This window comes from Aulonocara sp. 'chitande type north' Nkhata Bay, linkage group LG7 (genome assembly GCF_057382095.1).
Source record: "Aulonocara sp. 'chitande type north' Nkhata Bay isolate Kocher_YH1m ecotype deep benthic linkage group LG7, A_spYH_male_GT1.1, whole genome shotgun sequence".
In the NCBI taxonomy this organism is placed as follows: Eukaryota; Metazoa; Chordata; class Actinopteri; order Cichliformes; family Cichlidae; genus Aulonocara; species Aulonocara sp. 'chitande type north' Nkhata Bay.
The window spans coordinates 21,418,983-21,431,507 of record NC_141350.1 but is presented as its reverse complement, the minus strand read 5'-3'; the positions used below and the strand labels follow the sequence as shown (position 1 = coordinate 21,431,507).

Below are 12,525 nucleotides of genomic sequence, written 5' to 3'. Positions count from 1 at the left end.
CAAATACTCTTAGGGAGACGGTGCATATCTGAGATCTGTATAGTTCAGACTCGATGTACAAATTCCATGCATTCGTTTGCCTTACTGCGTGGAGAACATTTTATATGCAGGTCATACAAGATTCATGATTTTGGACTGTTACTGCGGCTGAAACTATAGTGTATGGATGTGAGAACTGTCAGCAAAGCATACACATTTCATTCAGAGAAGATTAATCTATCAGCTTCTATAGACAGATTGATCTGTCTGTTATTTTGTTGGAAAATCAAACTAAATGAAGACTAAAGCACAAAGCACTATGGGGTAATTCTGCTAAATTGACCGCCTTTCAGCACGCCAGAATCTCATCAACCGTTATAAAGCCATTAATCTGTCATTCTTTCATATTTTGCGCGGCTTGAGCATCAGACCAGAGTTTGAAGCAGGTGGTAATGCCTGTAGCCTGTCAATCACGCATGCACGAGTCAAACTAGGTCTCTCTTCCTGCATACTGCAGCAGAGAGACCAAATACATACACTTTCATCTAATAACTTGCTCCAATAATGTTTGAAATACTGCAATAAACATGTGCTCTTTTCTCTTTCACAGGGAATGAAAGCTGGTGGTCAGCTTGAATTGATATCGGGTAAAATGTACAACACTTTATAAGCATAAGGGAGTTTCAATATGTTAACTTTTCTGGCTTGATGAGCATGTGGGAGAATTGGTCACCTATCACACGTTCATAAGAGCAAAGTATTACCTCTGTTCCGGTGTTGCGCGTCAGTTTCGGGGGCTCGTCGTTGACAGGTATGACAGTAACCGAGATGGTGAAAGGGAGGCTCCTGCGGTCAATGTCATAAGCAGAGAGCGAGAGTGTAAAATTGTCCTCGGTGCTCTCTGTGCTGTCGTGCATGTAGTAGACTTCTCCACGTCTCATCTGCAAGAGACCAAAAGGATGCCAGTTGTTATATAGATCTCATCATGATTCATGAGTGGCAGAACACATAATAAAAGGTTAGATGAACTTCAAAGGTGGGATTCAATTTTACAGTGTGATTGTGTCTCTTAGCATCTGTACACAGTGGAAACCAGGGAGCCGTAACTTCTCTATAAACCTGGTTAAATCTTTTAGGAGGAATTCAAGATCATGACCTGCACACAGCATTATTCAAAAGTCTTGAGCCATTCCTCAAAGTGATCTTGAACAATAGCTTTCTCAAGGTATTTCAAAGACCTTAGCTACTGGCTCCAAACTTTGAACCAAAAATGTATCACTCCATATAATCTATTGCCACTCATTGTCAGACCAGTACTTATAGCTGTGCATTGTCAGAGGAATGCTTTTTCTTCTTTTTTGTTTTTGTTTGTTAAGCCACTTAACACCTATCATTTAATTATAACAAAATGCAGCTAACTCAAGGTGACAGGTCAACATATGACAGACAACAAAGAACCATTCTTAAGGAAGAGACACAGAGAAAAGGACAAGGAATGCAAAATTAGACAAGTACTGGAGTAAAAATCAGTGGCAACAGATTTGATGGAGTGATGAATTCAAATTTTTGGTTCCAATTGCTGGTATTGCTTCAGCAATTATCTCAGTATTTTCCTGACTGAAGTTTGGTCCATTTACAGCATCCTGCCATGCGATTGCATTTGTCCCTAACCACCAGGAACCCTCATGTTAACTTTTATTGAATGGAAAAAAGTTAGCTTTCATTCTCCAGCTTCAATGTGTTTGCATTATGCTAACCATAGCTGCGTAGCTAGCCACCATGTGGCACATCATTATATCAGCTAGCCCAAATTCAGTAACCATACAAACGTCACTGCTGTTTTCTGTCTTCATTTATGTCAGAAGTGATAGCAGAGCTGTACGTTTAAATTTTTCAGAAATCCCTCAATAAGAACATGCTATATTATTTAATCTTAATTTTTGGGGGGAGACTTCCCGCAAACCACTAGAGGGAGCCCACGTACCACCAGCTATTCTCTGGTCTGGGTCATAAATCAATTGGTTAAATATGCCAAATTTGCCAGGAGACAGTTTCCCCAGCTCAGCATAAAGATCGGTCTTTTGCATTGATTAAATAAACAACTTACCGTATGTAAGCGGGCAGTAGAGTTGCTGGTAAGTGGAGTTTTTGATAGACTTTTTTTTAATGTGAAGCCAGACCCACTGTCTTCTAGATGTAACCTAATATTCATTGGACACATCTTTGCAAAGAAAGTGTTTCAAAGTATAGTTTCAAACATTTTCTTTAAAAGGATTATATTTTAAAAGGATGAGAAGAATATATTGTTTATAGCGCACCCTGTATTATTTTTGTTTTTCTCCAATCAGATAATATGATACCAGCTTTCAAAGTCGAGAAAAGGCTATAATCAGGATTTAAATGTCTGTCTGATAGCAGCTCAGGAGCAAGTGAGCTGACACCTTGAGAGAAACCAGATGTAGAAAAGAGTCAGTCATCCATTGTTAAGGGAACTACATAGAAAACAGCGGCTGTGGCTGGGCCGAACAAAGAGCTTTACCTTTCTGCATTCCTGTTTAAAATCTTTGCCGAATGGCTCGAATAATTTAACTTAAACATCCGTTTTCGCTGATACTTTTTGACACATTTACAGATTCAGAACACTTCTCTGCAAAGAGAACAATTAGATCTTTGTCTAGACAAAAGCCAGAAAGCCACAGAGATGAAGGGACCTGCTTCAGAGAGCAGCAATTGGCGAATGGATTCCATATGACGGGCATCCTTTTGGAATAACAACCTTCATCATCATTACTGATCAGGGAAAGTCGGAGAGAAAATCAGTCTGCTTGCTGGAACAATAAACAGTTGCTGGTAATTGGACACTTGGCCAACTCAGCAAGGCTGATGTGTATGGTTGTGTTTATTACTAGCTGCAGACTTTATGTTAGTCTAATTTTAGGCCGATGAAAAGTCTCTTGGTCTGGTTGGCTATTGAACTATGGAGTATAAATGGCAAAGGCATGCTTGCAGTGTTCAGAAAACATGCACTGTGTGAAAATATAAAGAAGACAATGCAGACTTTAATAGGTTACTGCAGACCTAATGGAGACCTGATGGAAAGCTGAAACTGATTAAAACAAAGACATATTGGAACAAAGTGTTTCATGTTACTGGATGTTCATATGACAGATTCTGTGCTTATGTCCCATCTGGACCACATGGCACATAAAGTAAATTGAAATTATTGTGGCAGGCGTTCCTGTGAATCTGTATGAGTCACAATTTTTTCTCAAAGTAGACTCTTCTGTGTAACCGTAGGCTTACATAACCTCAGTGCCCAAACTGATGTCTTCATTGCAGCACTACTACTAATAAGTCCAGTGTGCATTCCCAAGTGACATCTGGGGACTTTCCTACTTGAGCTTCAAATAATATTGAACTTAGCAGAAAAAAAAACACAGCTTTCCCATGTGGCACCTTTGGGATGGGAAAAATTAAGCCAGTGTACAAAGTCCCCAAAAAAATGCAATTTGTCTAATGGCCACTTGAGGCTGGCTCCAAAAGCTAGTCAGTCCTTGTCGACTGTAAATTTCCTAATTTATGTAGGAATGTTTAAAGCGTAGTACAAAAGCAGATTTGGTCATTAGTGTGTAATAAAAGCACGCCTGCTTAGAGTGAAAGGTGACTGTCGCTGCGAGCTGTCTACTGATCATCACCTCGTCTAATTCAAGTCATTCAGCTGGACTTCTTGACTTTATGTTTTGGATTATTTTACAATTATCTAACGAATAACATGACCTGCTGTGTGGCTAATTGTGCTAACAGATGGCCGAAGAAAACGGCACTAGTTTTTTTCCCCTCTAAGCTGTTTTCATTTATTATTTTATTTATATATTATAATGTTTATATATATATTTAAAATATTTATTTTATATTTATTTTATAATAATTGCGGGTTGACTCAAAAAATATTCAAAATTAGGCTTGAACCTGAATTCCTATTTGGGATAACTAACTGGACTGGATTCTCTGAGTATAACATTTGAAGAAAAATTAAAGAAAAAGTACAAATATGTCAAAAAAAGTATCACGATTTTTTTTTCTCCCAGCGTTCATTGCAGCAGACTCATTGGAGCTGCACATTAGACTCTTAAAGACACAACATGAGTGAGTCTAGTAAAGTGTGGGAGAGCTTGTGTGCACTCACATATTATTATAGGAATTTAGCAAGCCAGTTTATTTTGGCTGCAGGCGCTCCAAAGGCATCGTCAGTTTTTCCACAATGCTTCAGCAAAGTAGAGCAGAGCAGTGGGTTAGATGTAGGAGCTATAAGATATATGTCTAACTAGCTCCACTCAACTATGCGGTCCATTCAGAATGCATGAGGTTTTTCCACCGGTAACTACTCATGCATTTTTCATATTTTCCTAAAGCTGGGGTGTCTGAACCACATGGAGTGAGACGAGCTAGCTGTGCTGCAGAAGCTCCCAGATTTTCTCTCCTCTCTCCATCTGGTGTAGCTACACAAATCCAAACAGCACCGAGTAGTAGCTGAGAAAAGTTCCAAAGTGACGCATTGTTGTGGTAATCCTCTTGAACAACTGCCCTTCCCTACTAGTGTGAGAAAGATGTTACACTGCCCATTGATGGCCTTTTTTTTCTTGTGAGAATATTTTTGGACCCAGTGTGACAAAAATATATGAATCTTTGTCCAAATGAAATTCAGGTTCCTTGTATGGACACAAGACACAAAGAAATCTGTTTAATCCTTACAATGTTATATTGAAAATCAAATGTTTTGGGCCACTTGGCACCACATGTGTTGCACATAAGCTAACCATTTGGTGCAAGCAGCCATTTGGTAAATAAAAAGTTTGCACTGCTTCTTCCTGCCAATTTGCAGGGCAACAACAAATGTCAGATTTTTAATAGAACTTCAAAACCCACTTTCCGAGTGGCTACAATAATGATTCTTCTTCCTACACGTGCTCGTTCCTCATGATGCTGGCAGGTTAGACATTTCTGGCAGGTAGTAACAGTTAATGGAAGTGTATCATTGGTGTACGCATGTACTGCAAATAATGAACATCAAAAATGACATGCATAGAGCAGAAGAGCTCATTAACGATGTGCTTTGTCTGCTTACCTCTTCTAATGAAAAGTAAGAAAGCTCCTGTCCACTCAAGGAGCGGATATCCCCGTGTTTTGGTGGTTCATCCACAGAAATGTCAATGGTTGATGAGTTGTAGAAGGGGTCCAAGATGTTAATAATGTCTGCATTAATTACTCTGCTGAGGCCCTCCTTCACAGTAAAGTTGAGGGCTTGGACAGGGATTATCCGGGGCACGATGTTCACAAACATGCGCAGGTTCTCCACTGTGTTAAAACCATTACTGACATCCAGTGTGAAGACATCATGCCGCTGAAAGAGATAAATGTAGGAAATAATTTATTGATGTTCAGAGAAAAACCTTGTACCTTAAAACTGTCAGAAGCTGTGGTCGCCTTTCGTCTAGTTTTAGTTTCATTGTGAATATGAAAGGGAACGGGATTAAGAAGAAGTAATTGACTAGTTACAACTGAATATGTTTAGTGAAAGAAAGGAAAAAACAAAGCAAAACCTGGGTGGGTGCAGACACGTAGAGAATGTGTCCTTCATCAATATCTTCCTGAGTGAAAGAGTGGATGTAGTCGAGGACAGGTGAGGCCTCAGCGTCTGGACTGGTTGTCAGCTTGACCACATGACCGTGCTGAGGCGGTTCTTTGATCGTGAAGATCATTTCACTGGGCAAAATGTCAGCTTGCTCCACCTAACAAGTCAAAGGTATATCCTGTTAATTTAATATTCAAGATTTATATGTATCCTAAGTGTTTGGTAGCTTGACAATAATGCAGACTGTACATAGCGAGCATTGGAAGAACCCTGTACATTTGTAGCATTGCATGTGTAAGAAAAAATGTTGAAATCTTTTGCTGTTTCTAACTCTTTTGAAGTATGGTTTAGATATACTTTGTTCTGGGCAAAATGTAAAAAATATTGCACAACCTCAAGAGTTAGCAAAACCAAGAAATTAGCTACTTGTCTAAAATTCTGGAAAATCTAGATTGGAAGTGGCAGCACTGAAAAACTGCAGCTATTTTGTTGTTCCCCTGTTTGAACATCCACAATTGCGTACACAAATATACAGTACAGTTGTTCTCTGTAGCATTAAAACAGTTTAGTTGTATTTTTAGTTCACAATATATAATTAATAGCCCTGCTATAGTGTCTAATATAGACTTAAGACACATTGTTAGACAGCATTGTGAACAGAAACTTCAATAGACATTTGTGGCATTTGACAACAGTTAGAGCCGTGCTGCAGATTTACGCGCAGGCAGATTTATGGTCATCTCGCTTTGAGAAGTTTTAATCTCGAGCCTGCGCGGAGCCTTGGAGTCTGTAGGAGCCATGCTCACTTACGGCAATATTTCAAAAGATCATACCGCTTTTCATTTCATTGTACAGACACACACATTGGAAAAACTCCCAGAAATAAAGTCAATATTTTACCTCTTGTAAAGGCCATTCTGTCAAGGCTTTGTTCCATACATATTTCAGTACTGTGTATACTGTGCAGTCAGCACTGTATATTTAATATGCATCTCATACTGTAAAACCAGTGTATGTTCAGATTTATTATTTAGACCTTAGTCAAGGTCTTACATATAGCTTGCAATGAATGGATCAGCATTTTAAACTGCATTAATTGCTTCCATGATGAACTGCATGCAGGCTCATCTTATAAATTACAGTGGGATTCAGGAAGCTCCTCGGGGGATACTTAGTGCTCTGTTTTCTGCACTTAATAGAGTGCAATTTAGTACATAAACCAAATTAGAAGCAGCGACTGTAAAGTCATATTTAGCCCTGCTTTCATGTGGTTATAATATAGATTAAAAGCAGGGTCTGCTTGGTGACTCATGGGAAAGATCGTTTTCACAAAGAGAAAATATGTTTCTAAAGACGATATTTCTGTCATATGAAGATCATATCTACTACATAGTCTTTCTTATTTAATAAAAGCAAATACGTGCTGCACAACTTGAATGTCAGCAAAGCAAACTGTTGACTGTAGCTCTCTTAATACAAAAAAGTATTGTAATTACAGAATCAGTAAACAGTACCTTGAGATGATCATTGCTGATTACGGTGTGCTCTCCTTCGTAAGAAATGATGACCGCATTGACGACCACCTCAGGCTCAGACAAGTAACCTTGCTTAAATATTTTAATCCTGAACGTGCCCTCTTCGGAAAGTCCATTTGCCTGCACAGTGAAGCTGAAGGAGTCCTTGGACCTCAGACTCTCATAATTGTGCTCATATGAGACTACACCCTTTTTCAGGTCTTCCTCTGTGAAAACTGATGCCTCAATCCCACTCACAATAATTCTGCCATCCTTGGGTGGGGATGTAATCTGAAACGTAATCTCACTGTCATGTCTGATGTCCATGTTGGATTCTGCACTCAGCAGGGCGGTAGTAAGGGTTTTGGTGCTTCCGTGATCGATGACGATGATTGTGTTGTTCACCACTCGCAGGTAGGGTTCACCTGCCTGGATCTCAAGCACCGCAGTGGTCTTGTGGAAGCCATCTGACACCTGGAGTGAAAAGCGCTCCCGATCTGCTCCGTGGTGAATGAATAAGACTTTCTTATCTTTCAGGTCGGCTTGTGTAAAGCGGAAAAGGGGTTGTGATGGCTGTGATGTTGAGACAATATTGCCCGAAAGGATTCCCTCACGAGCGTAGACGATTTGACTGTCATTGAAACCCGAGTCATTGTCCTTGAACTGAATGACATCTGTTGTTAGCAGGCGCTGACTGTTACGGACCACATTGAAGACTTTATCCACTGTCCTCACAGGAGTATGCTCATTTTTGGGATGGATTGATATTCTGAAAACATCGCTCACAGTTCTCTCTGCATTTTCTTCATTTGCCAAAAAATGGAACTCATCACTGCTTGTCTTGGAGCCATCGTGCTTGTAAACGAGCCTTCCAAACTCAATATCTTCATTACTAAAAACTCTTATCGCCCCCTCAAATCTAGCAACTCCAGGTGGGGAATCCCTTATTAGCCGCCCATGCTTTGGCTCTTGAGTCACCCGATACAGGAAATTAACAGAACTTGAAGACTCCAGCCAAAGGTAGTTTTTGTTAAGACCATGCTCACTGCCCTCCAACACAACCAACTTCTTATTAGTCAAAACAGGGGCATCAGCGCTGGCAATGATATTGATCGGAAAGGTGTACAGAGGAGAGTGCTGATCCTCAGCAAAGACTTTGAACTGGAACTGATCTGTAGTATCCACAGCTCTTCGCACTCGGGCCCTGTAGCTAACGGCATTGTCTAAAATGTCTTTTTGGGTGAACATGTCACCCTCACCCAGCTCTCTGTCTGACAACAGGAGGCTTCCCAGTGTTGGAGGTGTAATGAGGATGTATTTAATTGTCCTGGGGTCTGGGGTTTTGTCAATGAATTCAGCTTGAAGGTCTGTGATTGTTTGCTCTTCACCAGCCTCCATTTCCAGTGGTACCAGCTGAGAAACCTTCACTTGAGCAGGGGCAATCATGACTGCAAAAGTATTGTTCCAGAGGGAGAACCGCCCCAGATGAGCGCTGAATTGGATCTGCTCCAACACAGTATTTTCCTGGTCACTTGAGTCTGTGCTGACATACCTAAGGCGCTTCTGATCTAAATCAGACTGATGAAAAGTTGTGACTTGTTTGTACACTCCGTCATTTGTCAGAATCTGCAGTTCTCCAAACACTAGAGGTTGTGTGATGTTATACACAATATCGCCAATACGAGGATGAGCGAGAGCAGCCAACTTGTGATTGTCTATGGATGCATTGCTTCCTTGTGACAAAAGAAGGCCAGAGTTAGTGACCATAGTTAAATCCGGTTGTATCACGGACAACTTAAAAGTAGTGAAAAGGCTTGATCCTTCAAAAGGCACGTCTAGGGTCATCATACCAGTACTACCACCTCTGTGTACAAAATAAATATTTCCATCTTCCAGGTCCTTACAAGCGAACTCTGAGATGCTTACTCCTGGTTTCTCTCTGTCTTCTAAGTAACCAAAATCCTTGGGAGGCTCTGAAGTAACAGTTATAATTAAGTCATCACAATTCAAGTCGAAATCCAACAACCTCATGATGCTGGTATTCAAATGAGTGCGGCCATTTTCAGCGATGGAGATTTCATTTATATCAAGTTGTGGTGTATCCTTAACTGGAAGAATTTCAATTGGGAGGACATAATTGTGAGGAGTTTTTAAACATTCTGGAAGGTAGAAATCACTTTGAGCAACCACCTGTAAATAGATTTGATCTGCAAGCCTTTCATTTCCATCATGCATATACTTGATTCTCTTATTGACAATATCAAGAAGAGTAAACTTTTGAATGTGTTGTCTGTTAATGTTTATATCGACTAAGCCATATGAGGGAAGACTCTCGAGAGTAAAGGTAATCTGCGACTGTTGCATGTTTGCAGCACTGAGGTCAAATGTAGGGTTTAAGTTGTTGATATCAAGAAAAACCTCTCCACCTTCTGGCACTTGTAATGGGGTGACATCTAGAAGCTTGGTCACATTTCTAAATAACTCTGTCGTGTTTTCTGTTGGGTAGCAGTGCTGTTGTTGATTAAAGTCAATGTAAACATGTGGGGTACTGATTGTAGGGGAAGTTGAGGTTAATTCCCCGTCATAATTTGAGTAGTCATAGTCCTCTCCTTCACATTTAACATGAATATCTTTGGTCACCAGAGCATCCTGCAGGTTTCTGTCTTTCTGATTCACTTTAATTTCTCCCAAGCATCCAATGAAGGATTCGTCTGTCAAATCTTCCTGATAGATGCGACCTAATGAACCATTGCCATGGAAGAATTCCTTCCTTTTTGCCTGGATGCCCCCTAAATACAGGCTTCCGACCAAATCCAGTTTTTGTGATGGGTCAAGGGAAAGGGAGGAAGACTGGCTGTCTACATTAAGAACAAAAGAATCCTGACTGATCTCGATCTTAACTCTGTGCCACTGATCGTCATCCAGCCGCACTTGCATATTCTTCAGGGCCTCCATACCACTACCGAGGTCCAGTAAACCTTTGAGATAGCCTTTCACAACACCAACAGCAATGAAGTCCGAATCTTGGCCAGGATGGAAAACAAGTAAGGCATCTTCAATGGTGGTTTTCATTAGAAATTCCAAGGCCCTTCGAGAACCACTACCTCCACTCCAGGTGGAGAAGGATATAAAAGAATCAGGGGTGCTGAAACTGGTGGTCTCGCCATCTCCAGCCTCAAACTCATTGCTGCAGGCTTCCTTTGTGTCTTGGCATCGTTTAAATGTTGAAGTGAGAATATCAAATTGATGGGATTGAAATTTGACTTCAGTCATACAGCCACGAAAAGGAGTAATGGCATTGCTAAGGTACGAAGTATGCAGGTCTTCAGTTCCTCCAAGCCAAATGCCCTGGTCAATATTGAGCTGCCCCCCGTCATTGCTCACAGGAACATATGTTGAAAAGACATCATTAATTGTCATGGTAAGCCTGCCTTCTTTCAGTGTCAGTGAGACTTTGTGGTCCAGAAGATTGTTCAGGTATGCTCCTTCAGATGAGGACAGCGTGACCTCACCAGCCCCCATGTTCATCCGAGCCTACGTGGAAACAAACATCATTTATTTCATTTGAAAAATTACATTGCATTGCATCTTTTGTATATTGTGGAACACTGGGTATTTCTTTGTGTTCATTTAATTGGAGCTGCTATTATATGAATTTATCTCTGCACTCTTATCTGGACATGATACTTAACATTAATGACTTACTTCACTATGGTTTAACTAAAAAAGGTTATAAAAAACAACCCTACTGTGCAAAGGTTTTCAGTCACCCCTCGTTTTTGGTCTTGAGCAATCATTTTGTAGACTTTCTTTTTTGGCTGCTTTTTTTGGGTCATTTTCAGTCTAGTCCTTGTACCTGACCACTTTCAAAATAATGCTTTTTTATTATTTGTTTCTTGAGCTACTTAACACTAACCTATAACTCATTAAAGCATTAAAAAAAGCATCTAACTTAAGGAATGAGCCAGTACTGTGGCTACACAAAATACAAAAAATCCAGCAATGATCCTACACAGGACTTCAGAAATGCATCTAGTCCATCTACTGTTTGCTGAGGCATCATCAGAAATGGTCTTACTGGAATGTTGGGTGTCCTTAAGGAAAGGAAATGAGGAGAAAAGGTTGAGCTATGCCAAATCACACAAGAAATGGTTTGAAAATCAGTGGGAACAGTTCTTATGGAGGGATGAATCCAAATTTGTACATTTTGGTTTAAATCATCAGCATGGAGAGAGTCATGGCTTGGGGGCTGCATTTCAGTCAGCGGTGTTTGGGATCTTGTCAAAATTGATGAAATTAAGGAAGAAGAAAAGTACAGTCAGATTTGGCAGTTTACACCATGCAGTGACATCTTAAAGCTGTCTGTTTGGCAATGGCTTCGTTTTTCACCATGACTATGATACTGCCAGTTCACTAAAAGAATACCAGAACGGAAAAACACACAATGTGACACCGTCAGTCATGTATTGGCCTCCCCAAAGCCCAGACCTCAACGTTCTTTAAGCAGTGTGGGATCATCTTGTCAGAGTGAAAAGCAGTTTTTTTCCTTATATATTGTATTTTCATGTACGTTTGTATTTTCTGGGTTCAATAAGACACTCCACCAATTTCCCATTTTCCAAGAAATATAAAGAAATCAGTGGTTGCCTCAAACGTTTTGTCATAAATGAACTGTGGTCATTATCATTGCCAGATCCTGTCAGTTACAATTGATTGCAGGTTAATTATTTGGCTAATGAAAGACAAATTAAATTTTTTTTACAATATAGAACATTCAAGCAGTGTATGACAAAACCAAAGCAAATGACAAAGAAGTCATAATTAATAAGTAATTAACTCATTTAGAAAATGAATTAATTCCCAGAAGTTTCACTAATAAAATCAGAGATCTGAATGTTCTTTAAAAAAAATGTTGAACTACATGATTCTTTAACATCCCTCACAGAAAAGGCAATTTCATTTTTGTGGCGCCTCGACTCTATTTGTTCAATGTATCTGATATCCCTGAAAAACGTCGACTAGTAATATTTCCTTTTATTACAAATAACCTTTGATTTCTCCTCACTGAAAATGAAGCAATATTGTCCCTTCTGGGAAAAGTCTGTATGTCTCGGTCGCACCGTAACTGATGAGAGTTTTACTGCTTTAATTTATTATTTATTTATTATAGACATAAACAGTTTTCATTTAAGTGAGAGAACTAGAGAAGACAAAACCCCCCAAAAGAATATAATCAATCCACCTGTTTTAGAGGGACTCACGATGAAGTAATCGTAGCTTATTGAATTGAAACAGAGTTCACGACTACTTTAAAGGTCACGTAGTTCATAACCCATTCATAACACATTCTTCTAGTAATTTCACTCGTGATCTCTTTGGGATTTTAATGTGTGACAAATT

At 39.8% G+C, this 12,525-nt stretch overlaps 1 protein-coding gene across 1 annotated transcript in view; it reads right to left on the bottom strand.

The window, feature by feature from the left end:
• cspg4 (chondroitin sulfate proteoglycan 4) overlaps positions 1-12,525 on the bottom strand; it is a 73,116-nt gene that overhangs the window by 16,611 nt on the left and 43,980 nt on the right. Inside the window, exons 3-6 of the mRNA XM_086299346.1 lie at positions 7,126-10,659; positions 5,580-5,768; positions 5,105-5,380; positions 744-920 (exon numbers count right to left, since the gene is read on the bottom strand). Coding sequence (XP_086155472.1) covers positions 744-920; positions 5,105-5,380; positions 5,580-5,768; positions 7,126-10,659 — 4,176 coding nt within the window. The remainder of the gene's footprint in view (positions 1-743; positions 921-5,104; positions 5,381-5,579; positions 5,769-7,125; positions 10,660-12,525) is intronic.